At 48.6% G+C, this 27,164-nt stretch overlaps 9 protein-coding genes and 1 non-coding gene across 10 annotated transcripts; 5 read left to right on the forward strand and 5 right to left on the reverse strand.

Moving 5' to 3' along the window:
• Nucleotides 1-39: 39 nt before the first annotated feature.
• Nucleotides 40-3,866, reverse strand: BGW36DRAFT_296473 (CHAT domain-containing protein; the record flags this gene model as incomplete). The annotated part of the gene is made up of 2 exons (XM_046211275.1): nucleotides 40-753; nucleotides 810-3,866. 2 exons carry the CDS (start codon nucleotides 3,864-3,866, stop codon nucleotides 40-42), a joined length of 3,771 nt encoding a protein of 1,256 aa, XP_046072508.1.
• Nucleotides 3,867-5,116: 1,250 nt separating this feature from the next.
• Nucleotides 5,117-7,761, forward strand: BGW36DRAFT_407752 (fungal-specific transcription factor domain-containing protein; the record flags this gene model as incomplete). The annotated part of the gene is made up of 6 exons (XM_046219058.1): nucleotides 5,117-5,301; nucleotides 5,360-5,500; nucleotides 5,560-5,678; nucleotides 5,735-6,422; nucleotides 6,497-6,667; nucleotides 6,723-7,761. The coding sequence occupies exons 1-6, from the start codon at nucleotides 5,231-5,233 to the stop codon at nucleotides 7,759-7,761; spliced, it is 2,229 nt and encodes a 742-aa protein (XP_046072509.1). The 5' UTR covers nucleotides 5,117-5,230.
• BGW36DRAFT_379509 (uncharacterized protein) lies at nucleotides 7,740-9,274 on the reverse strand. The gene has a single exon (XM_046216212.1). The coding sequence runs from the start codon at nucleotides 9,267-9,269 to the stop codon at nucleotides 7,881-7,883; it is 1,389 nt and encodes a 462-aa protein (XP_046072510.1). The 5' UTR covers nucleotides 9,270-9,274; the 3' UTR covers nucleotides 7,740-7,880.
• Nucleotides 9,275-9,293: 19 nt separating this feature from the next.
• Nucleotides 9,294-11,745, forward strand: BGW36DRAFT_379511 (putative allantoate permease). The gene is made up of 8 exons (XM_046216213.1): nucleotides 9,294-9,680; nucleotides 9,737-9,761; nucleotides 9,820-9,924; nucleotides 9,991-10,066; nucleotides 10,123-10,287; nucleotides 10,379-10,736; nucleotides 10,805-11,044; nucleotides 11,140-11,745. Exons 1-8 carry the CDS (start codon nucleotides 9,498-9,500, stop codon nucleotides 11,485-11,487), a joined length of 1,500 nt encoding a protein of 499 aa, XP_046072511.1. The 5' UTR covers nucleotides 9,294-9,497; the 3' UTR covers nucleotides 11,488-11,745.
• A 611-nt stretch (nucleotides 11,746-12,356) lies between these two features.
• Nucleotides 12,357-12,451, reverse strand: BGW36DRAFT_t35. Its single transcript has one exon. It is a non-coding gene; the product is annotated as a tRNA-Pro (tRNA).
• A 777-nt stretch (nucleotides 12,452-13,228) lies between these two features.
• Nucleotides 13,229-13,678, forward strand: BGW36DRAFT_407755 (uncharacterized protein; the record flags this gene model as incomplete). Its single annotated transcript, XM_046219059.1, has 1 exon — nucleotides 13,229-13,678. The coding sequence occupies one exon, from the start codon at nucleotides 13,229-13,231 to the stop codon at nucleotides 13,676-13,678; it is 450 nt and encodes a 149-aa protein (XP_046072512.1).
• A 2,429-nt stretch (nucleotides 13,679-16,107) lies between these two features.
• On the reverse strand, nucleotides 16,108-16,742 carry BGW36DRAFT_427760 (uncharacterized protein; the record flags this gene model as incomplete). Its single annotated transcript, XM_046220454.1, has 2 exons — nucleotides 16,108-16,149; nucleotides 16,203-16,742. The coding sequence occupies 2 exons, from the start codon at nucleotides 16,740-16,742 to the stop codon at nucleotides 16,108-16,110; spliced, it is 582 nt and encodes a 193-aa protein (XP_046072513.1).
• A 601-nt stretch (nucleotides 16,743-17,343) lies between these two features.
• Nucleotides 17,344-19,032, forward strand: BGW36DRAFT_379522 (uncharacterized protein). The gene is made up of 4 exons (XM_046216214.1): nucleotides 17,344-17,624; nucleotides 17,745-18,198; nucleotides 18,275-18,361; nucleotides 18,424-19,032. The coding sequence occupies exons 1-4, from the start codon at nucleotides 17,499-17,501 to the stop codon at nucleotides 18,918-18,920; spliced, it is 1,164 nt and encodes a 387-aa protein (XP_046072514.1). The 5' UTR covers nucleotides 17,344-17,498; the 3' UTR covers nucleotides 18,921-19,032.
• A 164-nt stretch (nucleotides 19,033-19,196) lies between these two features.
• Nucleotides 19,197-20,607, forward strand: BGW36DRAFT_379524 (uncharacterized protein). Its single transcript, XM_046216215.1, has 3 exons — nucleotides 19,197-19,604; nucleotides 19,673-19,858; nucleotides 19,917-20,607. The coding sequence occupies exons 1-3, from the start codon at nucleotides 19,471-19,473 to the stop codon at nucleotides 20,515-20,517; spliced, it is 921 nt and encodes a 306-aa protein (XP_046072515.1). The 5' UTR covers nucleotides 19,197-19,470; the 3' UTR covers nucleotides 20,518-20,607.
• BGW36DRAFT_379526 (uncharacterized protein) lies at nucleotides 20,608-26,937 on the reverse strand. The gene is made up of 2 exons (XM_046216216.1): nucleotides 23,049-26,937; nucleotides 20,608-22,884 (listed from the first exon to the last, which is right to left on the reverse strand). The coding sequence occupies exons 1-2, from the start codon at nucleotides 26,523-26,525 to the stop codon at nucleotides 20,734-20,736; spliced, it is 5,628 nt and encodes a 1,875-aa protein (XP_046072516.1). The 5' UTR covers nucleotides 26,526-26,937; the 3' UTR covers nucleotides 20,608-20,733.
• Nucleotides 26,938-27,164: the final 227 nt, after the last annotated feature.

The following is a 27,164-nucleotide window of genomic DNA, read 5'->3' on the forward strand; positions in this document are numbered from 1 at the left end:
ATTGACTTTATGTACATATATACACAACATTGGAACATTTCAGGCGACCTCATCCACTGCTTGTCCAATCAAATGATCTACAAGGTTCAGGGACGCTATCTCAGGCCCACGAAAGAAGCTAAAGTCTCCATAGCCTATCAACACATAAGGAGCCCAAAAGAATGGGCTTGTCCAATCCAGCTGCGGCAACAACATTTTCTGCAGAGTCAACAAATACTTCCCTTCTGGGACTATGTCAGTGGGGCTTTTTATCTCATCATCAGTCTCAGTTTTCTCTGTCGGCAGATTCCACAAATCGAGAAGACTATCAATGAACTCGGTTGCCTTTTCATTATCGAACTGTAAAAACTCAACCTGCGCGTTCCGTAGTCCTTCGGCCAGGGATAGGCTTGGATTGCTTTTAAGATTCCGATAGAACAGGGTCATAAGTACCATAGAAGCAAAGTCGCTGACTTCAAACAGTGTTCCAATGTACGCCTGACACCCCGTGCCAAGAACAACGTGTGTGAACCCCAAAACATCATTCCCGACAGCTCGGCCGAGACCACTCAGACATGCGGCGAAGACAAGAAGATTGGCCTTGGTCTGAATTTGAGACATGTCGATGACTCGAAAGTCTTCACCGATGGAGATGGATGAAAGCAGTGGATTTTCTAGATCCACCACTCCATGAGTGCCAATGTGGAGCACAGAGGTGTGTTCTTCGATATGGTCTCGGAATTGGCCTCGAGTAAGTGTTGATGCTTCAATAGGCTGTGAATAATTGAGTTAGATAATGACAACAACTAAGGGGATATCTAAAGGCATACCCATGTAGAAAACATATTTGAAATGTTTACTGCTTCAATTCCCGCCATTGGCAGAGAGTGTTGACGTGTAAGTCGTGATTCGGCTGAAACATCACCCTCAGAAAGTGATTTTGTGAACACTGACACCGTTGGAGTAGACGAGCCTGAGGGCCGTTTCGATAGATGGTACAGAACCGTCAGACTTGGGATCTGTGATACAGCCGCATGCATTACCAGCGGCCTCCCATCGAACATCAATGCAGAAAAAGGGAATGCAGTCAGTGGCTCCGACACGGAAAAGATGACATGCCGTTTTCTTCTAATAATTTCGGTAAATGGTGCCAGAAGAATCTCTGAAATCTGGCTGGATAGCGCTTCTACTTGGGATTTTCGCTCCTGCTCATCCTCGCTATGCGTGCCATCCATTGTTCTCATGGTTTGCATTAAGTTCATCACCAGTCTCTGGAGCTCAATTAACCGCGTCGTCCCTTTCTGGAATGATTCAATGCCCTTGTTGGTTACTCCCAGAAGAAGGCATCCAGTACGATAGAATGCTCCCTCGATAACAATCACATCATCATTCAGATGGGCGAACAGGCTATGAGGAGCAATGGGTGAGGTGACAGTATTGATCAAATCACTTGTTGACGAAGAAACGCCCCCAATGTCTAGATTTTCAATTTCTGCAGCTAGATTTGCGAGTTCCTTTTCTTGTTCCTCGGTACGTTCTGATAGAAACTGAAGGTGGGTCAGAGCCCTGCGTTTGTAGACCATCTCGGAGATTTGTTGTCCTAATTTATTAGATCCAGATTCCTTCTGAGGAGATGTCACGAGTGAGTCTAAAAGTGACCTTGCCCTTGCTTCCTCCATAAACAACAATGCATGCTCTTCCCACGCCGTTCCGGAGGGGTGGCCATGCTCATAGCTATTCAAGATACCCACCGGCAGACCAGCGGCCAAGCACCGGAGACAAATATCTGCCAGAATCAAGTATGCTTCCATGGTTCTGTTATGTGCCAGGACGCCGACTTTAGCGTCTATGTCGACTGTCTGGCTTCGAGTCATCTCCAATATATGTCGTACTTTGAGAAAGGCCTTGAAAGCCAATTCTGGTTGCGAATTGTTCAAATATATGCATCCAGCAATAGCCAGTCTAAATGGTAAATAAACCACTGTTTCGGTATTGGATGATTCATGAATGAAATTCGGATCAAGATCCAGGAGTTTAGACAAAATTCTGGCCCCGCGTTCCCAGTCCTCGGCGATGACACAGGCGTGGATTGCATTGATTGAGAACGACGCAAAACGGGCGTGACCACGGATTTCAGATAAATTGAGCTCTCCGAGCTTGTTCTTAAACATTTCATCATCGGTCATCGAGTCCAATGTTTCTCTGGCTTTCCCAGTATCACCTATCAAATGACAAGCAAGCATTTGATACATGTCGCGCGTATAAATCTTTTTAAACGTTGTCAAATCCTCTATAAACCGATGCATGATAGCCTCAGCTTCTCTCCAATTTCCTTCCCGTATCAATCGTTTGTACATGATTTCGGCGATTCGATATTTTCTTGAAACAGATCTGTCGAGATTCGCTTCGTCCATGATTTCTTCCAAAGTCGCGCCCAAGATTTCCTTCACTGAGCGCTCATTGGGCTTGTCCTGATAGTCCAGATATTCCCGTCTATGAGTTTTATAGTTTTCATCCTTCTCCACGTAGGATAGAAACCAATCTTCCCAGCTATTGAAGCGATCAAGTGAATCGATTCGTGAATATACCCGACCAGCATATGTGGCAAATGACCACACGAAATCCATTTTCTTGATAATTATATGTCGTCGATCAACTTTACCCAATGGTTTATCGTTGGTCGAATTGATCAGATCGTCGTAGTAGTTCAAGACAGGGTGAAACATGTTGATACACTGTTCTACCATGACAATCGCTGCGGGCCTATAATTTGTTTCATGATATGCTTCTGCCCTCCCAGACATGGACACAAATGCAGCGACAATATTACCAAGCTCCGTAGCGCACGCATGTGCGCATTCGTAGCCTAGAATTGCTGCATCAAAACTCGTATATCGATGCCATTCCCGGCGAGCAAATCGCAGCATCAATATACACAGATGCAACGATAATTGCTCGTTCTTGTGGTCCCGTCCCCATTTCCCAATTTCGCCTGCACGATTTTTCAAATCTCTGCTAGGAACGTTGGCTTTGGTAATATCGAGAAGGATTTGGTTGGTTTTTACAGTCTGTATGTTAGCCTCGTCCAGATCGAAAAGGGCGAGTGCTTCATCGTATTTCTTCGTTGCTTGTTCCAGATATTTCCCTCTGTCAAGACTTTTTGGCGATAACGAGCAAGCTCGGGCATGCAATATGCTGCCCTGACGAAGCAAAACAGCAGCTTGCCCGCGGTGGCAATTTGATTCCCGGAAAAGTTGAAGACTCTCCTCATAGCACCTACTAGCTTGGTCGCTTTCCTTCAGTGCGAGAATCTTGTTCTCGATAGGATCCCAGAAGCTATTGTCTCCAGCTGCATCTGAGGTGTGAATGGGAATCAAGTTCTGAGTAACGGGACTTGCAAAAGGAGGCGACAACAAGCCATCTGCTTGCATCAATCTGCAGTTCGCCAATCCTGCCTTATCATTCAGCACCTCATATAAATCATATAACTCCTGTAAGGTATCTTCCGTTTTGGGAGAGTCAATAGCAAAATGAAATTCAACTAAAAGTCTCTGAAAGTACACGTCCGTCGTCTCCAATGTGCCGGCTGTCCTTTTCGTGTTATTATTCTGTACAAGCTTTACCAAGTGTGGAGCTCCTTCTGAAATTGCTTGATCTGGCGATTTCCCATCTTGAGTAGCCCAGCCACCATTTGGAGATTGAGGGTGGTACATTACTGTCAGTGTCCTGCGCTGAAGTGGAGCATACGTCAGGATCTGCATGGCGACGCAAACAGCTATATCCCTGCTAGTAGTACTTCTAGTGTCATCGGAGCGATGATACTTGTTCACGTTCTCTATCAACTCCGTGATAATATCAGTATGGCTTAGAATATTATCCCCTATCATCGGCATATTCGCCGGCATCATTAGTTCCTGTTGATATGGTATACATGGGGGGTAGCGTCTGTTGTATTCGACGTAGGCTTTAAGTGACGAATACCTCAACCCCCAGTTTGCAGTAAGCCTACTGCTAACACTAGTATCATCAACGATCGCCTTCAGTCGTGCCAAAGAATTATAAGCATCGTCGAATCTACCTATCAGCACCGAGACCAAGATACTCGATCGGAGAAAGCAAGCTGTTTTCTCAGGGTCGTCATCGGAGTTGGATAACTCCGTTGATTGATACCGCTCAATTTCATCTTGGGCTTTGCGAAGATCACCGCGATACTCTTCCGCGAAGAGAGATTGGATATGGGACATGACCCTTTCTTGGATATCCATATTGATGTCTATCAGAATACATCATCAGGGGGTGAGTATGCGGTTGAGGAGGGGATCGAAGTGAAGCTAAAAGAAGAATCGATCGAGATAATAGTGCATTAGTGGGGGTTCTAGCCTCATCGGGCAGGAATCGAGCCAGCTTGGTCAGCTTCCTAACAAGCCTTGTTTTTTTCTAGAGTTTTTTGCCGATGTAATTTTGAAGCATAAAAATTATGATATAATAATAATGAAGTTACCATCATAGATAATCTAGCCCTTTGATAGCACGGTGCAATAAGGGGTATGGCGCAAAATGGCTATCACAAATGGAATTGCAATCGCAAGCTTCCTGAGGAGGTCATCGTTGAGATGGAAACTGCCATCAAAATTACTAAGTACACGTCCCAATATAGTATAATTATACATCCACTATTTTATCAGATTTATATTTCTCCTTTTAAGAATACAGACTATGGGACACTGTTAACCCAAAATAGTTTATATACATAACAGGTATGTTCTCATCTCCATTACGTAGTGAAGATAGGGAAATACATAAACATTGAAGCATAATAAATTGATATCTTTCCATGTTATATATGTAATCTTTTATAAAGATCAACCCCGCCATATAAACGACCCTGCCAAGTGAACACTATGTAGCGCCCTACCTCATATAAATTAACACTGTCACATAACATTTGAAAACCACAATATGATAATTTTCAATATGTGGAAATACCAAAATTCGCTGTGCCACTATGGAAGAATCTCCATTCACACAATAACCCTAAAACGGTGTTAATCTGACGCTAACCGAAATAGGCTTACTCTTGACTACACCAAGGGACTAACCAGTTACCTCACTACTTGGTTATTACTTATTACTATGACTGCAGTACATATATATGTACACCCACCAGTTAGCTTGTAAGCTGCCAAATGGTCGTCGTTGTATAACATAAGTTGTCCGTTTGACGTTTTGCATCTTCCAACGCCATCTCTGCATGGAACACAACAGTCGACGTCGACACAGACCGCGGGTGGCCAAGGAGAAGCGCAAGCGAACCGAGCAGGCGTATGGGAGCCCTTCCGTGTTCCATTCTTGGTCGGGCAGGCTGACTGGTGCGAGATAGATGTGAGCGATGCCGGCGCCGCAAGAGTCGCTGCGTTGTCCCTGATTCCAACACCTCTGTCGCGTGTACTCGGTGTGCAAGCAGCAGGCAACGCTGCTCGCTGATGTTAACTGAGTCAGTTCAGCATCTGGATGCGGTGGGGTAAGTCGAGAATCTGACTCACGCAATGGATATGAGTAGGTTGCTGAAGGCCGTTCCAGGTCCGAACCGGTCGGAAGACCGGTGCTACCTATGCCCACAGGGACGCCGCACAAGACAATGGACCTTACAGCTGTTCATTCTACATCTGATGTATCACCAGAAGACATGGTCTCCCTGGGTATGTGGCTGTTTTCCCCCATTGTTGCATCTCCCCCGCCTGATGTGAGACGTCAGATCTTGACTGGTCCAACGCCCAAGGAGACTTTATCCCGCGAATTCGGGAAGCCATGTTCCTCAGCCCAGGGCAGAAAGACTTAACCCGCTTGAACGAAGGGAACTCATTTTCTTTGGGATCTAGACACGAACTGCATATTGATCAGCGCCTTTTGCGGAATGCCGTCAAGGCCTTTCCTCCTAAGCAAGTGGCGGATTTCCTTGTCTCCACGTGTATCGAGTTTGGCTCCGACAGCTTTTTTTACTTCCACCAAACAGCGTTTCGGCGGGATCTGGATAGCATTTACGCCGGCCATGGGGACCAGCCACTCAACTGCTCATGTGTGGTGATCAGTCTCGTGGTCTTTGCGTTGGGTAGCCAGTTTGCACATCTCGCGTCGAAACCCTCACCAAACCCCCGGCCCGATCTCAGCTATGAACCTGGTGTGGCGTTTATTGACAGTATCCGCCCTCTCATTCCAGATCTCATCCAGTGCCCATCTATTACCTCTGTTCAAGTTTTCTTTCTGATGGGCATCTATTTCTTGCCATCCGATGCACGAAACCAATCTTATTTCTACATGGGACTGGCTCTGCGCATAGCCATCTCTCTAGGCATGCACCGTCGCAGCAAGATGAAATCTTGCGCAGATCCTGGATCTGTCGAGATCAGCAATCGACTGTGGTGGTCCCTGTACTCGATGGAACGGTACGATCTAACTCTTGTCACTATCGTTTAGTTTTCGGGTTTTTATTCTCACGATTTTTAACATACACACATAGGCTCGTCAGTGTCAAAATCGGCCGACCTGAGTTCATTAGAGAAGATGAAATGGACGCCCCCCTTCCCACAGCACTTTCTACTCTGGATGAAGTGCAGATCAATAACAATATTCATCATCAGATTGCGAATGCGACTCTCACGCGGATACTGAGCCGGCTAGTACAAAAGATGTATTTCCAACGCCCCGGTTTGGGATTTCAACGCTCTTTCTGACTGCTTTCCTAGAAATCTAGCCTTTATCTCTCAAAATCAGACAGCCTTACGCTCTCTTGAGACCTTCAAAATTGAGCTTCACCATTGGCAAGAACAGTTACCACCCACTCTCTCCCTGGAGAACCTGCTCTCCCAGGGCCAAGAGAAGAAGGGTTCCCGTGCTGTAGCCCACCTTCACCAAAACTATCATATCGCCTGGATCATCATGTGCCGCATCCCATTACTCCGAATTGTTCGTGGCCGACTGAAGCGGATCCTCGTCGACTCCTCGTTCAAAGAACCGACCGACTCGGCCACCATTGAACATGCCGGACTCTGCGTGCGAGCTGCGAAAGAGGTCCTCCAGCTCTTTGAGGTGCTGTGGGCTAAGGAACGGCTAGCGCTATTCTCCTTCACTGATTTCCACGGCTGCAGTACGGCAACGATCGTCATCTTGCTTGCCGGGATTCTTGAGCGAGACTCGGAATACGATCGCCGGGTAGATTTTGGACTGGCGTCGCTGCGATTCATCGCGGCTGGAAACCGCACCGCCAGGGTTGGGGTACAGTTCGTCGAGCGCTTTCAGAATATTGCCGACGAAGCGGTGATGGAAATGCAGCATCGACTCCGTCGACCGCCGGATCTCTTGTCTCCAGAAACAGCCTCTGGATACGACTCGTGGCTCCAATGGCTCGCAGCAACCGGACAAGCAGGCCCAGATGAAGAACAACAGGGCGATGACGACGACGACGGCGACGGCGATGGCGATGGCGATGGCGATGGCGATGGCGATGCCGAAAATGGTAATGATGAAACGCCATCACAGTATGTCCCCGTGGAATCTGCGGCGGGAACAGCGGAGGTGCATGATAGTAGCTTCCTACAACCGACCGTCGAGTACATGGATGCTGTGTCGTCAATATCTCATGACCTTTACTCGGAAGCTCCTCCTGCACTCCCTACGATGATGGGCTGGACGGATGCACCCCCAATATCGGCCTATGGAGATCCATTCATATTGGGCCTAACAGGACTGGACGTGTTGAATTTCAGTAATTGGAATGACTTTTGATTGTGTATTTTTTATTTATAACCTCTAGAACTATGAGTGTATGTAAAATAACTACCAGATGAAGAATATATCTATATATGGTGGGAAGGGCTTATTCCCCCCCAATGAAAGGTATTCATTCACTCGATATTCCTCTCAGGAGCCGCAATATCTTCCGGTAACTTTGACCACCTGCTCGCGTGTACATAACCCTCCTTGATCACAGCCAACAGATGTCGGTTTGGGTCGTCAAGGATGGTGATATCCTGCAGCGGGTTTTGTGTCAATACCAATAAGTCCGCTGCGAACCCCGGCTGTATCTGACCGAGGAAAGCCTCCTGTTTGCACAGGCGTGCCGGATTGATCGTCGCGCTCTGGAGCACCTGCAGTGGCGTGAGAACCTTGGCCCGCAAGGCAAACTCCTTACTCTGCGCGACTCCCATAGGGCCAAGAAGATCGGTCCCAAAGCAGATCGTGACGCCGGCGGCCACGGCAATTTGCAGTGACTTGAGCCCTGCCTGAAGGACTTGCTGGTTTTTCTGTACGGATTCCGGAGGCAAAAACCCTTCCCATTCAGGTGAGGACATCTCCGAGTATGTGATCAGGGTTGGGGTAAGAAACACCCCCTTTTCTGCCATGAGAGCGGCTGTGGGTTCATCTAGAAGATTGCCGTGCTCGATGCCCATCACGCCGTTGTTGATGGCATGGCGAATGGACTGCGGTGTGTATGCATGCGCCGTGACATATGTCCGACTGTTAGCCGCCACGGTGGTGATGGCCTGGATCTCCTCCGTAGTGAACTGCAGGTTCTCCAACGCGTCGGTTGGGCTGGCCACCCCTCCCCCAGTCATGATCTTGATGAAATCGGCACCCATCCGAAGCTCCTCGCGAGCAAATTTCATGCACTCGGCCACGCCGTCACACAGGCGCCCCATTCCCGTAATGTGCCCGCCACAGCATTCATGCGTATCGTCTGCCGAGCGGAAATCCGCATGCCCGCCAGTCTGGCTCAACGCATGTCCGGCGATAAACAAGCGAGGACCTGGGAATACCCCGTCAGCAATGGCTTCCTTTAATGCTAGGGTCGCGCCTCCACAGTCCCGCGCTGTAGTGAAGCCTCGCCGTAGCATCTGCTGGCAGACGAATGGCTGGCGCATCTTCGACCGGTCAGGGGCCATCTGGATGCTCTCCGCCAGTCGCTTGCCACCGGGAGTCGACGTGAGATGGACGTGCGCGTCGATGAGTCCAGGACACAGATAGCGCCCACGGGCGTCGATGTCAATTGTACCTGCGGCTGGATCACTGTGGTCGTCCGTCACTGATTCAACCACGCCATTGCGTAGAACAACCGTCGCATTCTCCCGAATCGAGCCATCCACAGGGTTGACCACGTTGGCGTGACGAAAGATGTACGGACGGGCAGGAGTCCGCTTCCAAGGTTTGAGGGCATCTTCTAGCGCCATGGTGATTGCAAGAACTCCTACAACGGAACTTGTCTGTATTTGTTTATTTATAAGATAGATCGACATCAGACGCGACTCGGCCTTTTCGCCGTGACGGTATCGTCGGCACGCGTGCCGACAGTAGGGTACAAGTACCCGACCACGGCCCTCTTTCCGTTATCGTTATCGTGAAACGAAAGATGAATACGCTGGGCAAGTGTCTGGTAAGCTTAACATCATGGATGAGTGCCAGCCTCTTTTGCCTATCATGTTAGTGGGTTATATATAATATCTTTGTCCGACAGCTCCTGAACGATGATCTTCTATCCCCCTCCCTCATCAGATCGCGATATGGATGCCTCAAAAGTCTTCGACAAGAAGGACCAAGCCCTGTCGGACCCCCAGGTGGCCGATGGAAGCTATGCGGAAACCTGCTCATACACTCCAGAAGAGGAGAGGAGGGTTGTCCGCAAGCTGGATTTAGTGATATTGCCCATGGTAATAAGTCATACTGATATCCCAAGAGAGAAGTCCCTTGGACTGACATGCAATAGATGTGCTGTGTCTTCTTCCTCCAATGTATGTTTGGTGATGTTGGAAACTCCACGCTGGTAATGGGCTAACGTATGTGTCACAGATCTCGACAAGCAGAGTCTCAGTTATGCATCGATCTTCGGCCTCATCCCAGATCTGAAGCTGGAAGGAAAGCAATACTCGTGGACCTCGTCCATCTTTTATTTCGGTGAGTCAAAACCTCTAAATCCCAATCTGCGCGGTGTGTGCTGAATGGATACATCATCTCCACCAGGCCAACTGGTCTCCGAGTACCCTTTTATCTATCTGATGAGTCGGCTTCCGCTGGCGAAATTCGTTGGGGCTACCGTGTCAGTCATCTCTCTCCATACCCCATTACAATAACCTCTCCTATTGACACCTTTAGCGTCGTCTGGGGAGGCATATGCATGTGTCTTGCTGCACCACACAATTTTGCGGGATTTGCCACCGTTCGATTCATACTGGGCTTCGCCGAGGGTGCTGTCTCTCCTGCCTTTGTCACGATAACCAGCATCTGGTATCGCAAGAGCGAACATCCTATGCGTGTCGGGTTAGTCTGATCTTCCTTTTTCTTCATTTTTGCTTTTTTTTTCCTCCCTTTTCACCATTCTTCTTCTAATCTGAATATAAATCAAAAACAGGATCTGGGTCACTATGAATGGATTAGCCCAAGTCGTTGGCTCACTGCTCATGTACGGCATCGGCAAGAACGGCAGCCTCAGTCTGCAGCCCTGGAGGGTTCTGTTTCTCATCTGCGGTGCGATGACTACCTTTTGCGGCGCAGTTTTCTTCTTCATCATCCCCAATGGAGTCAGTGACGCCTGGTTCTTGTCGCCCCGCGAGAAGGAGATTCTCGTCGCCCGTATGGCTGCAGATCGAGAGGGGGGAGATCGCAGCAATTTTTCTGTAAACCAATTCAAAGAGGGCCTGATTGATATCAAGTCATGGTTTGTCTTTGCGTTCGGACTGCTCGTGACGCTGAATTCTTCTCCCCTAACCGTATGCTCGAGCTCCTTTCCTTGTGAATATGATGTGGTATGGACGAAGACTAAATCTTGACAAAATAGTTCGCCTCGCTTGTCATCAAGAACATTGGATATAATAAATTCGACACTCTCTTATACGGCTCTCCATCTGGAGCCCTACAGATTCTGTTCATTTGGATCAGCGTTCTGGGCTGCTTCCTCTTCCCCAAGAACCGGTGTGCGGTGGTGATGGTTCTCATTATTCCACCATTGGTTGGTAACATCCTTCTGTTGAAGCTGCCTCTAGCTGCCGGCTGGGGGGTTATTGTCGCTTCGTGGCTGGTAAGTGATACGAGTCGTCTTCCGGCCAAATCCCTCTTCCCCCTCCTCCTCCTCTTCTTCTTCTTCTACTAACCTCACCACCTCCAACCGAGCAGGCGAGCTTGATCTCCGACATCATGACTGTTATTCTCAGTCTGAGCGCGTCCAACGTCAAGGGCAACACTAAGCGAGCGATGGTGAATACCTTTTTCTTCATCGGTTACTGTGTTGGATGCATCGCGGGCCCGCAGGCATGGACGAAGGCGCCCCGATACCTAGCCGGCGTCATCCTAGACATCGTTGTCTGGTGCTTGCTGTTTTTGGCCATCGCCGGCTACTGGTATGTGTGTGCTAGGGACAATGCTCGGCGGGACTGCGAACAGGTAGGTGGCGGTACCGTCACGGGATCCGAAGGCATCGATGTGACCGACAAGGAGGACCAGTCGTTCCGCTATTCCTACTAGTCAGGAGCCTTAAGGGCCAATTTTCGGTTTCTCGATGCTTAGAGAACTAACTTGAACACTTTTATTTGTCAATTCAGTATTGACTACATAAGGAAATCAAACCCATCAACTTTATGTGATTCAAATCAGCACGGTTTTCTCAAATTGGCGTCTTAAGTGTTGACATAGTATCTAAACTGTAGCCCTTTGACCAGCATATACATAATAAACAAAGGTTTATGGAAGTATTCACCGCAATAAAATCTCATAAAACCGTCTTCATACTAAACCGTCTATATCACTATTTGGCTTAACGCCATTACTCTTACAACAGTAATTTTCCTGCTCTTTGGTGTTTTTTACGGATTCTAACTGGCTTACTAACTATGCATGTATTATTGCTGCCTTAGCGAGCATTTGTCATTAGGTCAGTAAATAACACGTATATAAGCAATATCTTGGCTTTTAGAATATTATTTAGAGTAAGAATGATTGAGGGCAGAGTGAGAAGGGTGAATAAACACACCGAGGTAGACACTCACTCCCACTCTCATTCGACTGAGTCTACGGTGATAAAACCTCAAGACGCACCTCCGATCTGCTGTCTTTCTTTCCCCTATCCCTCCTTAAAAATCAAGGAAGCAGATATTGGGGAATTAAACATCCTTCTCGGTTTGATACTATATAATAATAAAGATGGTCTTTGGGAGGCAACTATAGCGAGCAGGATAGATGCAATAGTAACTTTTCCATCCGCATAAGAAAAGCCAAGGAGACCGGCGACTCTACTTATTTAGCGGTCGACCAGCAGAAATGCGAAGATAATCAATCGCAACCAACATAATAGGTTGAACTTGAAGAAAAAATATTATATTACAGAAAAAGAACTAGGCCCGAACCGCGATTCGAACGCGGGGCCTCACCCAATCCAGAGACCCGAAAACCTCATCCCAAAGGGCGAATCATACCACTAGACCATCCGGGCAATCTTTGATAAGGCGCGCTATCTAGATAGCATTATCCAATTCCGTTTCGCCCCCAGCATTGTTACAATTAGATAACAAGCTCAACATCCCACTACCATACGCAGGCACCAAAGGTTCAAGTTCGGCACAATGGCATTGAAAGTCTTCCGAAGTGTGTGAGTGACGTTGCATTAGCAGCGTTATTCGCCAGCGTGTTGAGTATCTCCGATCTGGTTCACACTGGCAGAATCTTCTGTCAACTATCTCATGCACCTTTGTAACCATTTATCCCCTTCCTGCTCGAATGAGAGAAGACTTTACACCCCCAGTAGATGTTCTTGGCCTTGGATATGCGTGTCACAGTCGAGTATGACCCTTTGCCATAAAGTATTTGAAACGGAATTTGTGGAAGCCAAAAAAATACACCACGGTGGAGACACAGGAATTGAGGAAGCTTATGAAAAAGGGATATACAAAGCAACACGTTTTTGACATGAAAAGTGAACGGCCACCGAAACACACGGATACGTCGTGGAAGCGCATCTCAGAACAGTGCAGTATTACTCTTGAAGAGGAGTTTCATACCCATGATAGCTGTGGGAGATGTGCTATAAATCCCGAAATGTCTCACCCTTCGCTCATGGCTTCTTAGACACGAGAAATGTGCCTTTGCTGTCGGATTACAACGCGGTATTAGTTGTCTTGCTCTAAAAGTTTAATTATGGGTCTAAACCCGATTCCTGTGTCTTCTCACTGGACAAAATGCAGAAACTGGAAAATGACGCCGGCTTTCAGTAATGATTGAAGATCTGCTACAGCTTGGTCTTATCTATCACACACTCAAGTATACCGTCGATGATCTCTCATCTGGTCCTGATTTGAGGGGTAATTTGCTATTACCATACTGTTCAGCCACTAACGAAGAGAGATTTCGATTAGAGAACTGGATTCGGGAGCTTAGAGGCGAGTCTATATCGGAACCCAAGGGAGAAAATGATCTAGGTTTAACTGAATGGACATACACCTGTATGCTCATGTATCTGCTCCCTATTGGGTACTTGGAACAGGAAGCAACGGCTCTCTTGACGATTTTTGGAAGTGATTATGATCGGATGGTTTATACGATAGAGAGGGAAAACCACGGAGAACCCTCACCTTTTTTCAAGAAAGTAAAACTTTGCGGCGAGTTACTCATTGAGCCATTTTCCTCATGGGTTGACGGAAAGCAGTACCTGAGACGTGAATAGCCAAAACAGATCAGCTATATTGAATCTATTAGCGGTGGAATGAGCAGCAGCACTACTGATGATGTGATTTATTGTGGGTCAAAGCCTTTAACAATATCGTCAAAATCTGACTCTCCTATGTGTCCCACTGGTAGCCCCATTTATTTATACCGCTTTCTCATTTCTATGAACACAGCCATGAATACATGCATGACGCCGAATGCAACTGATTTGATACATCCGCTTTTGGAATATCGTCTAAAATTTCAATTGATTGATAGTGGCACATCAGAGTTGCTCTATTTAGGAGCTTTTACGATGTTTTTATAAGATTAGCGGGTTATTTAGATTGTCTGATGCGTCTAATTAGACTTATTTTAATGTAATAGAGTAACAATGGCTGGAAAGGAAACGAAAATAATTCTGCCAATGGCAGCTGTGTCAGAATTATGGCTTATTTCTCCTTTATCTTCAAAACTCCCATTGATTTAGCCAAGAGGCAGATTGTTCGTCGTCTTGAATGCCCTGGATGTGGCAGATTAATATAGTGATACATAAACAGAGCTGTCCTATGTAATATTTTCCCTTTTTTTCTTTTTTCGGTTTTTGATATTTTAATTCGTTAGAGTGGTCTGCCATTATCTTCACCCAAACCGCCTGCCCAGATTCAGTCAGACAGTGATAGCCAAGCCATCATTAATGATTTATTTAATCGACAAATAGTTAGCCCCGGTCAGATATTCCTAAGATAACGAGACGAGAAAAGGCATTGTTTCATCAAGCCGGCTGCTTCCATCTCACAGCACTGTATCTTATGCTTCTCTATCCGAACTTTCTCTTGCGCGCATCCTTGACGACGTTATTTGCGGAAGATATTGTTTCGTGGAAGACCTATGGCCCCTTTTCACAATTTCCGGGCTCCCGTACCACTAGTTTTTCCTTCCATCCATCGTCATCCTTTCGTACAGCTGATCAAATTATTCCCCACTACATCACTTAACTGGTTATCGATCCCGTTATCGAGTAATACCTACCAACCATTCGACTTTGATGTTCTGAAATTTTATCATAATTCAGGTTGCAACCATAATAGGCAAAGCAGCAATCACAACATAAGGTGTGCCGATTCGGCCAGGGATGTAGATATTTTTGTCATTGCCATCTCCGAATATCTTTTTGTACTTTTTGTCTAGTATCTTTCTGGCTACGTCAAGTTCTGTCTGTAACATCCATATCCATCCCACCGTGTTGTTTAATCTGATGGCCCGAACTCGATGTTGTGGTAAAGAATGGGCAGGACTGATGCCTAGTTCAGCCTAGTATTTTGAGTTCAACCAGAAAGTTAGCATTGACAGATATCACAAAACCAAACAAAAGCCATTGCTTGTCATCTACAGATGTGGCATAAACGGTCTGTCCACATCAATATCCAGAAAGCTGGTGTATTAAAACCACAAAACCAAACCTTTGCAAGCATTAGGGTGCCTGAACCGGATATAGAGTTTTAAATGAAAGGTGGAAATCGTAAGGCTGAGGCTGACACGTTTTATGGTTAGTCAGATATATATACAGTCGATGGATGAATACTTCTCTCCCTTTGAGACATAGGAGTAATAATGAAAGCATAAGCTTGAGGTATACAGGCAGTATAGAAAACTGGTCAACATTTCTAATTGTCGTCACCACCTGCGATTGGGAGGCTGTGTGCAAATGTTAAGAGACCGAACGTTTCAGGTCATTAAGAAAATGTAATCATGTTATACTGTAGATCGCCTAAGTGACTTAGTTATAGGGGTCGCGTGATTAGGTGATTCTCAACCTGTCACACATGTTGGGGACTAAGCACTTTCTCACTAAATATCACTTAACCATCTAATCTATATATATCCTTAGTAAAGCTTGATATACCACATACGACCATAGGGTGTGGAAAACAGGGCTTCCCGTCCGCTCAGCCGTACTTAAGCCACACGCCGGCTGGTTAGTAGTTGGGTGGGTGACCACCAGCGAATCCCAGCTGTTGTATGTTTTTGCTCACCTATTTTTTTTCTTTTTGCTGCGCTTCCCGCGCCCTAAGGTAGAATATCCGGTCTATCCGGCCGAATCACACGGCTTTTTGCCCTCCAGTTATACTTGCCGTTATTAAACACAGAGCGGACAACACATAACATTGGTAACGAATCTACGTTGGTTTCAAATCGAGACATTCTTGAGATTGGCACAGATTATCCAGAATATTAGTATCCTATTGAAACACGGCTTATTATCACTTATACATGTGTTGTAGCTAGGCTGATAGATCATCTAATTAATATTATCGGGAAGAGCGTATTCTCTACAGAAGCATTAGCCCCTCGTCTTAGACTCACCAAATGTCTCCTCTTTCTCGTCCTCAAGAACGAGATTATAGGGGAGTCCAATCCAGCTGGGTTGGAAATACCACTCCTTCCTTAGCAGGAAGTGAAGACCAGCTCATTGCCGATAATGGGACCCTGCGATGGTATGAGATTAGCGATGAATCTCGGTGGCACATAACCTAACCTACCATGTAGACAAGATTGCGGTAGGTAATCTTCCAGGTCCAGTCGGCCTGCCTCTGCCATGTATCTTGGTACTGTCCATAGGCATAGGCAACTTGACCGGTCTGGTTGTTCGTGCCAAAGTGAGCGGCACGGTAGTATGTCACAGATACAGCGACGGTGGGAGATATAATTTCGATGACCTGGGTGCCGAACATATGCTGGGTGGTGACGCAGGCGAGACTGGAGCTCAGCACCGACTGGATCTGGGACAGCGGCGTCAGGACATTGAGCGGCGCCGAGTAGTTGGCGACGGCATTCTGCATGAAGATGTTGTCGAGGGCAGCGAAGTTCTTGCCATCGATGGCAAATGGATACAATGCGAGGGTGTTGCGAATAGCTTCAATGGAGACAGCATCTACCAGCGGAGCAGGAGGAAAGTCCGTCGCCAAGGCCGGAAACGGAATGGGTTGCGTGCCAAATGGGAGGGACTGGCTGCTGGCAATGCTGAATGAGCTCAAGCTCAAGAGGACAACCGTCAACCGGGTAAGATACTGCGCCATCATCTTTCTTCTTCTCCGTTAGGTTGGTTCCCATTTGTCCAATGGCTGTGGTGATACATACTCTAGCGCCTCGGGGCAAGGTGAAACGGAAATGCAAGGGTAGATTCGTGGTTATTATTATTGGAGAAGGATCCTGAAATACAGCCCGAGCTACAGGGTCGATTCTAGGTTTTTGTACTCGAGTTTACCAGCTAGGGTATAGAACCAAACAACAACACACAGGACGGATGCTTCTCGCTTGTCTCTCGCTTCGTCACTAGTACTTCGTCCGCACCATCTCACTCCTCTTCAACCCAGGAATCCAATCGCAGGCTGTTAGCACTTCATAGTACCTTCTCTTTTACGCCACTGTTTCACAGAGTCTACGGAGTTTTAAATTGCTCAATTCATCTGCCTTTGACGGCGCGCCCACAAAGCCGCCACCAACAGTTGCATTCGAGATGATTGGACTTCAAAGGCAAACTAGGTTACTAGTGAGGGGTCAGCCTGTTAGGTTGTTCCTACTGGCCAGTCGACTTTCAACCCATGAGCTAACTAATGCAAGTTAGAGTTTAGGTAGAAGCTTGCTATGCGAGCTATGCGATCCATGCCGATGCTTCGGACTAAGGAATTTGAGCCTAAGGAATTTGAGGCTTTGAGGCTTGAGCAAAAACCAGTACGAGAATTTCTCGAAGTCCAGAGGGCTAGACGGTTTCTGCATCAGTTTTCCGCACCAACACTGTAATTAATAATGCCTGACTTTCTACCTCCAACGCATCTATGCGAAATAATGTGAAGCTTTTTGTCCGCATTTTACCGTCCACAATGGACGGCCTTTCAGCGGCGTTGAGCACACGAGATAGTGCGGCAGGAAAACTTCCAATCATCTCGAGTCAAGGCCTTTCGGTATGTGATATTTCTCTGCAAGGTCGCCACTACATGTACATATGTAAGGTCACTTTGACCGAGACGGAAATCGACCACACCCATATTGGACATGCATAATCTGATTAACTTCAATCACAGGCACTCAATTGGGTTGGAGTCGCCCTCGCTTTGGTCCTAGTCGCCATCCGAACCTATATCCAATACCGCAATGCCAAACGTTTCTTCATCAACGACTACTGGATCTTCTTGGCCATGCTGATACACATCGCGACTGCGATCGTCTACCAGACTGCCATTCCGGCCATGTACGAGCTGGCGTACGTATCGGCGGGCGTTGAACCGACAGAGGGATTTACAGATAGAGCAAATATGTTTCTGCGACTGATCTTTGCCAGTGACCTCCTGCTCTGGACCACCTTGTGGTGCGTCAAATTCTCGCTCCTCTTTTTCTTCTGGCGATTGTTCGACTCTGTTCAGTCACCTATGCGAATCTTCTGGTGGATTATGGTCGCTGTCACTGCTGCCACATATAGCACCTCCGTCGTACTGCAGATGTTTGCCTGCTTTCCAATCCGAGATTTCTTCACCATCGGTGAGTCTGAGTCCGAGTCCGTTGTTCATGGCTGGCAACATCAAGTGACCGTGTGCTCACAAACTACCTTATATAGGACGTTGCGGGTCAACAAAAGACATTTTCTACTCGAATCTTGTCTTTCACTTCTCTGTCGGCTCGGATATAGCGGGCGATGTGCTCAGTGAGTCAGCAGTCGAGAATTGACCGACTGACCCAATTGGCTGACCTGAAGAAATGCTGAAGTCATGTTAATCCCCTTCCCTCTCCTCCGCAAACTCCAAATCAAACCACGCCAAAGAAACATCCTGATCCTGGTCTTTCTCTTCCCAATTATCCCTATTGTCTTCGGCATTCTGCGTCTTGTCGAGGCTAACGCCACCACCGACAATGTTGACCCCATTCGCTTCACCCTGTGGTCCATGCTGGAGAATATATCTGCCATTATTGCCTCCTGTCTCCCGGCCTTGCGTCTATTCGTCTTTAGTTCCCGAACTTCCACTTACCCTGCGGGGTCGTCGTCGTACTCACGAAAATACCACCGCCGTGCTGAAAGTCATCCGCACTCCTTCAATGGCCATAATTCCTCAGTGCCACTGGAAAATCTCATCGAGACAAACACCGATTATACCTTGGAGCACACGGGCAAACATGGAACACCTGCATCCCGGGAAAGCCAAGAGGAGATTCTGAAGTCGACGAGTGGTGTCATGGTCACGAGGGAGTTCCAGCTGTCAGGGTGACGTGAAAAATAGCTGCCAGGAGCAGGATGCAAACAATACAAATATAGATTATGATATTAGAAAGCTAGAATACTAAATAAATGAAACAATAGCAAATGCATATGTAACTTAGCTCATAGATCATGCAGGTGATCTGCAGAACCTAGTAAACTAATTGTTTTTGAATATAAGACATACAAGCCGCTAGGCCTGATTGGTCTGTTCTAGATTAGTAAGGGAAGCTTTTTCCTTCCGACAGCAGTTTACCACTGCACATTTTGAATGTTCATTGGGCGAGGAACTGGATGCGGTATGGGGTTAGTACTAGGCCGCTATTTACAATTCTATTGCTCGGTGTGAAAACAAGCAAATGCGGGGTATCCCAATCGGCTGGGCACATGCACCCACCATTAGATAAAGTTGACAAAAAAGCATCTAGAGTGAATCGGGCCGATCCGTTTAACCTCATCTTTGGTACAACCATAATCAAATATCTTGTTTCTCTACTTCTTGAATTCCACACTGAAAACAACATCCCAAATCCCACTTGACAATTTGACAAGTAGGGGAAATGTCCTCCGACGAGTCTTCCTTTTACCTCTACGGCGTTGGCGCAAGCCCCGATGCTTTGACGCTAGGAAGCTTGGTATTGGAGAAATACTGGGAGCCCCTCATTGCTCGGCATTATTCGCATGCCTTACTCAAGTATTTCTGCCTCGTTTAAACACTGCAAGTAGGACGAAATATGACATTAATTTTACATTTTGCTATAGAGACCAGGATCTAGAGGACAATGTCTGGTCGAGTACCCTCAAAAACTGCATATTCTACGGTCGCACGAGACTGACGCCAGACGTCGGGGTGAGTGGATTCGAGATTATCGATTTGCGACTAGCTTGGCAGAAGGATCATGAGAGAATTGTTATGGCAAAGTCCGGGAGGAGGATGACCTTGAAGGAGTATGACCAGTCATCATTTCACTGATTAAACTAGAGCTCACATGCATATTTAATACAGTCCCGAGAAATTCCTGCACACCCACGTCCTTACCAACCCCCAAGCCCAATCCAGCCTCAAACTGTGGCTATCCTCCGCCCGCAGTCAATACGTGATGAATATGAAATGGGCACGACGACCGAAGATCTGGCTCCTGACAGGCCTGTACATTCTCGAGGGCACTCGCACGGTAGTCCGAAAATCGACGTCGACGAAAGTCGAAGCAGGGGTGAATTCGGCGCTTATCGGTGCGGTCAGTAGCGTACCCATCGGTGGATCTATTTCCCTGGGGATGGGCGATGAATGGGAGATGGCGATGGAGATGGATGAAGGACATGTATGGGCGGCGCAGTATCGGTTGGTTGATGCGCGATATTTACTCGGTCGATCTGGTCAAAAGGCTGGAGGATTGCCGGTCATAGGGCTGTATAAGGATATATTGAGTGTGAATATGAAGAGGGGGGGAACGGCGGATGAGGTGGAAGTTGCTTTGTCTCCGGCTTCGGAGGCTGTTGATGAGGAAAAGGATGAGAAGGACGAGGAGGCGTACGAGGAGTATGAGAAGAAGCTGGAGGAAGCGATTCGGATATTCGAGGATGCACCGCGGATGTTGCTCAATTGATAGTGATATCTGGAATAGCATATCTAGTCTATAATAATTGCTGCATCGTATACGGCATCAATTCGAGATTAATATATTAGAAAGTTATATTTGTACAACCAAACTACTCTGCACATGTCATTAAAGACGTGAGGTATACAATCGCATAACTAACACAAAAGAGAAGGAGAATGTCCAATTTTATAAACTCTCCGCCGATCTAATAACATTATAATATTATTGACGTGAGCCGCCTTGACTATATACGCGATGGTGACCAGGTGGAGCGGGTCCATTAGGCTCTGGATGGCGAGAGTATGATGTGTGGTGCTGCATGTGGCTCGTAGAAGAAGAACTCGACGGGTAGAGCATTCCGCCTATGGTCGGTGCAGGGGGAGGTGCGTGCACAGCCGATGGAGGCGTATAGGGTCTGCCAATACCAAGAGCTTGCGCAGGGGAGTTACTAAGAGCACCCGGACGAGGTGTAGGATGAGCAGGTTGGGGAGGACCGCCGCCAGGTTGGGAGGCTGCATATGGTGCTGTGTTGGGTGGGCCACCCGATAGGCCTAGTGATGGTCGACCAGATTGTTGTGATTGTTGCTGCGGCTGCTGCTGTCCGCTAACCATAGCTTGTACATGCTGCTGATACGCTTGATGGCCACTATGAGAATGTCGATGCTGAGGGCCCAAAGGATGCGAAGGCTGCGCCGCTTGTGGGTGTGTCATTGATGGGCTGTAGGAAGCACCTGGCCCGGAGTTTTGACGAGGCGGTGGAATGCTTAACGTAGGAGCTGGAGACGGGGCTGGAGATGGAACCTGGCGAGAACCGTACGGCAACACGCTATGACGGGTTGGAGGGGATGCGTTTTGATGACGGTAGACAGAATTGTTCGATGGAGGCGCTTCACGTGGAGTCGGTGTTAGTAGCGGTGGTGTAGGGACGCCTTGACCATGTGATGGCGGATAGCCTTGATATCCACGATGGGAAGAGCTCGTTGGATTGCTCTGTGACGGAGTAGGAGGCTGGCTATTAGACGATGGCTGGTATCCGCTGCCATACTGAGAGCCAGGAGCTGGAGTAGGCGCCGGAGCCGGCGTGGCACGGACGGACTCTGCAGGCTGTTGAGATTGACTCCGCGGATCAAATCTTGCCATCCAATCATGACTTGATGGTCCACTAGCAGCAGAGCCGCCCAAAGATGGAGGAGGGTAGGGTGAATACTCGGAATACCCTGGTCGCCCTCCTTGATGCGACGGAGGTGGCCCATGAGAAGCCTGTGTAGGGGTGAAGTACGAAGGTTTTTCTTCATGGCGAAGGTGAGAAATTGGTGCATCACTAGACTCTAGTTTTCCATAGCTCATACGAGGTGAAGCCATCTCACTTGCAAATCGCTTGCGTGGAGGAGGGTCATCCGGCTCGTCATTCAATATGCTCATGATGTTTGAACGCTTAGCAGGAACTTGACGAGGTGGCTCTTGTGGAGCAGGCGTTACACTTGGCCGAGGAGGCTCCTTGACTGGGGAAAGTGTACTTGGTGGATGAATAGGAGTACCGTATGAATAGTGTCCAGGAGGTTGAACTTGACCAAACGAAGATCGTCGAATCGGCGACACATTTGATGTATGTCTCATGGTCTGGGAAGGAGAGCCAGGTGCTGCATTCATACTGGGATGTCGAGAATGCGAACTTGTCATGACAGGAGGTTGGCCCGGACCGCCAGGTTGGGCTTGTTGCATGTACATTGGTGGTGCTGTCGATGGTTGGTATTGTCCCGGACCATGCAGGTCTGCACGAGCCAGCAAGGGCTGAGGAGGCAGGGGTTCGAGGCGAGCCAGATCAGGATGCGGGGGACCCTGTACTGCAGTGACTCGTGGAGATGGTTGTAAGTCCTGTCCACGTGACCCTGCCACTGAGGAGGCCCGCGGCTCACGACGTTCTTCGGTGAAGTATCCCATACGAGGCCCGGAAAATGGACGAGGTGCAGGCGGGCCACCAGGTTGGCGCATGGCACGCGAGTGATCGTCCGGCATTGCAGCTAGAGGTGCTGTAGTTGCTTGGGCTAGTGGAGGATACCTGCCCAGATTCCGGTCGGGGGCAAGATCAGGCGCTTGACGCATCTGCATGGGCGGCGGCGACATGGCATTTGAAACTTTCTTTTGACCCTGCCCTAGGCGGCCATCCTCTGGGTGCTCGACATCAGTGTGCGGCGCTAGTGGTCGGTGGGTGACTGCAGACGGTGTAGCTTCGTAGCGTCTCTTAGGTGCCGGGTTAGGTGTTGGCAACGGGCCAGTGGGCTCTCCTCGCATCTTCTTGGCCTCAGCAACCTTTACAATTTCTTCGAACTCATGATTGCCTGAATCGAGTTTGCGCTGATAGTAATTTCGAACCTGTAGAAAAATGTTAGTGAGGGGAAGGAAGAATATTATCAAATAACACGACGCTAATGACCTCATGGTGTTGACCACGTCACACAAGCTGGCAGCAAGGGCCGTGCACAACCACAAGTAACAGCAGGAACAGCAATGTGGAGAAAGAAAACGCGATAGCTTACCATAACAGGAGTTTTTGTCTTCATAAAACCCGCTATACCATCGTAATCCATACCGAAATGAGCCAATAACACGGGAAAGTCGCGCACTTCTGGAACCGACCAGTAGCTAGTTGGTTGCATGGAACCATATCCGCCTATTTCAGCTGCGGGTTTACTACCAAGAGCATCATGGTCGCTGCTGGTAGCCTCGAACACGTAGATCGGATCCTTGCCACGCGTTCGGGAGGACCTTGGCTTGGGAATAAATTCTTCGGTTGCTTCTCGCTTTTGTTCTTTAACACGCATAATCGTCTCGGCTGACGGATGCTCCATCATTCCGGGTTCTTGCTTTGCCATGAGCGGTACACCAGAAGTAACTGCAGTGGCCGGGGCCAGGGGCTGCTGTGGAACAAAACTGGTCGAAGCGGGAATTGGCTGCTGCACAGTTTGAGTAGGCTGATTGGTCGGGGCCAAAGGTATAGGAACTGGTGGCTGCTGCTGTGTTTGAGTCTGCGCACCGCCTCGTCCTCGTCTCCCTCCCCGTGTGCCGGTGCCACCTCCTCTACCGCGTTTGCTGGCAGGCTTCTCACCTTGGTCACTATCTTTAGCACCACCGCGACGTGTAGTCTCAACTTCTGCGGTCCCTGCATCACCACCGAACGTGGGAGCAGCAGCACGGCGTGGTCGGCCAGTTTCTGTCATCTGCACAGCTTCCTCATCCTCACCATCGGCTTTCAAGTCGGACATCAAGGCATTGGACTTAGGTCGTGTGGTCGATTTACGGGTACGGCGTTGCGATCTCCATCTCTTGTTAAGCTTGGCTTTGTATTTAATTTCCTCCTTAGTCAAATAGTAATGCATAATGCACTCAGAAAAGGTTCGTCCAGGCAGTTCGTCTGCAATCTTTCCCCACTTTTTCGGGTATGCCATAAACGCATCAGTGAATATTTTATGCTCTTCAGGCGTAAAGTCGTCTTCGGGCGGGTAGAATTCATAGATGGTCAAGGCATCAGACACCTTAACGCAGTTGTTGGTGTCCTTGAAGATACCGGACTGGACCTCGTAACTCCTAAGCATGTCTGGAACCACGGCTTCTCGGTCAAGGTCAGGTCGTGCTGTTGCTTCCATACGACGACGACGTTCGGACTCTTCTTGCGCAGAGATTGCAGACGCTCTCAGAGCATTTTGGAAATCCAGTTCACTATTGCCTTTGTACCTTCTACCCTCTCGACCTTCGGGAATCGGCGGGGGAAGCGGTGTTACCGGTGGCGTAGCAGCGCTGGGAGTGCTAGCTTTTCTTTCGCTGTCCTTTTTGTGATCCAACTCCCGGACAACCATGCGCCAGGGTCGGTAGACAATCGCATACTCATCTCGCAACTGTTTGTTCTTTTGAGCCGCTTCCTTTCGCTGTTTAGCAACTGTGTTACGGATCGCTTCTTTGATCCGCTCATGGGTTTGGGCATTCTCCTGACAGACATCGAGTTCCGAGATTGGAGTAGGAGGACCAGAATTGAGAAAAGGTAAAGAATCAACAGTAATTGCTCTTTTATCAACGGACTCAACTGCGATGGCGTCTTCGACAGGAGGTGCAGGCTGAGCTTCTTTCTCGTCTATCTCCATGGCTTCTTTGAAAGTCTCTTTAGCAGTGAGGATTTTCTTGGACTGATCGATGTTCGTTTCAAGAGCTGACGGTTCGGGTTCCTCCGGGACGGTGCCATCTGCGATCATGCGCAGTAACTGAATTTTCACAAGCAAATCAACAATTGTCGGGTCGTCCAAGACCTGAGGGGGCATTTCGAGCTCCAATGCCTTCATACTCTTCTCAAACAATGCTTTTCGTTCTTGGACATATTCCTCAGTGAAAACCTCGTTCTCGTCCTCTTCTTCTTCCTCGCTCGAACGTGATAAATCAGGTAATAGAGCCGGAACTTCTGTAGCTTTCTCCCCGGATTCTACTTCACGTTTGTGTTTGTCGCTGGATTTGTCTTTTTCTTCTTGAAGCTTGGCTTTTTCTCTCAGATCTTCTGGTTCGGCTGAAGTCGCAGGAGGAATAGCATTGAGAGACATCATTTCATCAGCAGTAGGTGTTTCAGTTTTATCCGGAAGTGCTCTATCAGCATGACCTTCGAATTCACGCTCAGGGTCTTCGGATTTGTCGTCTACAAGCTGATGGTCGGGCTGGTCTCGGTCTTCGTATGGCTCTCGCCGCATGCCCGGAGGACCATTCGCACTAGGAGGCCCGCGATTATACCCGGGACGGAGCCATTGTTTGCTCTTTGCGTGACCACCACGAACCGACGGCCGCACGCCAGCGCGAGGCCCGGTTGGGACACTAGAAAATGGCATTCGAGGTGAAGTCTGGGGAGAGCCTCCACGACCAGCAGGTGAGAGTTGCGATCGCGAGAGGATTGGGGACACTGAAGCTGGTCCTTGTGGTGATGAGACACTAGTGAATGGCTCATTGGGTGGTCTCGTTTCCGACGCACTATCCCGTTTCAACAAAGCAGCTGGAGCGGTCGGAGGTGATATGTCGATTCCTGGTTTGTGAGGAGAAACAGCAAGGCCAGTTGGAGGCGCTTTTGCACCGGCACGTGTAGAATCCTGTTTCCACGATTCTGACAAACTGTCCCTACGAGGGCGAGACTCTGGTTGCTGCGCCTGGTTGTCATTGCGAAGTGCCTTGGGTTCTGTCGGCGCTTCTTTTGGCGACTCCTTTGCGGAAGCAGAAAGTGCTGGGCGGTCAGCCTTTTGAGCTGTTGATTGTGTCGTTTGGGTGGAAGCTGGAGGTTTTTCGGTCGACAGAATACTGGAGGGTAGCGTGACAGACCCAAAGGCAGGAACTTGAGGTGCAGAGGGAGGCGGTGATCCTTTGGGAGGAACGGGCTCCCAAAGAGCATCAGTACGAGATGGCAGTAAATCGGATCTATCAGAATCACGCCGGAAATCTCTTGCGGGAGCAGTGGAAACCTTGCGAAATGGATCCGTGGGTGGTTGATCCAGAGCCTTTGTTTCACTCCTTGGAACACTAGATAAAGCCAGAGGAGGTATTGATGAGCTTCTGGGACCGCTAGGGATTCGCGAATCTGCACGAGGTGGTATAGGGCCTGAGTCCTTTTTCCAAGCTTCCGGCGGACGGTCACGGTCATCTCGCTCAGCCCGTCTATCATCATCTCGTCGATCAAAGCGATCTCCTCGTCGGTCAAAATCCCGATCTCTGTCACGAACGTCTCGGGGATGGTCTCTATCTCTGAAATCTCTATCGCGGTCGCGATCACGATCCCACCAGCCATCACGCGATCGGCTCCGGCGTCGAAAAGAATCTCTATCGTCCGGATAATGACCACGGCCTCGGCCTCTTCCGCTGCCGCCATCCCAATCGCCTCGTCCACGACCACGTCCAAGGCCACCTCGATGCGAAGTCGGGCCAATACCAACGGCCGGACCATCGTTAGGATTCGATGATGTCGAAACAAGACTATCCCTTGAATTGCGGCGCATTCTTACTATATCACCATCGCGAGGCCCGCCATCACGTAAATCTCGAAAATCACGACCATCTCTTGGCGGAGGAGGCGAGCGAGACCGTCTAAAAGCTCCGCGTCCATCCCGAGTATCAAAATCCCGGTCTATACGATCTCTTCGACCCCAATCGCGGTCGCGATCATCTCGGCGAAACGGTGGCCCGTCTCGAAAATCTCGACCACCACGATCTCGGTCTCGATCTCGGTCGCGAAAGTCGCCGCCGCGTGGTGGAGGATAGCCGCTGCCTCGTCCACGACCACCGCCACCACCATTATATCCTCCGCGCGTGGAGTCTATCAATGCTTTGGGACCTCGAGGAGGTTCCCGGCCAAGCGGTGTGAGGTTTGGATCATCGCGCGCCCCAGAAAGGGGAGGAGAGACAGCTCGTCTATCAGAGAAGCGCTGAGGAGAGCGATCGCCTCGGGGCAGAAACCCGGACGAAGGGGGGAACCGCGACGACATCAAGCCCGTCGCATGCTAAGGAATCAGCACGCGTGGCCCTAAAGAAAAGGGGAGACAAGGGCCCGCAGAAGCGGGCTGGAATTGGTGTTGGGCGAAACGCAAGATTCACCAAGGCTTCTGTTTTGGGGGGTGATTGGGATGTTGGAAATAAAT

This window comes from Talaromyces proteolyticus (assembly GCF_021365285.1).
Source record: "Talaromyces proteolyticus strain PMI_201 chromosome Unknown BGW36scaffold_6, whole genome shotgun sequence".
Classification (NCBI taxonomy): Eukaryota; Fungi; Ascomycota; class Eurotiomycetes; order Eurotiales; family Trichocomaceae; genus Talaromyces; species Talaromyces proteolyticus.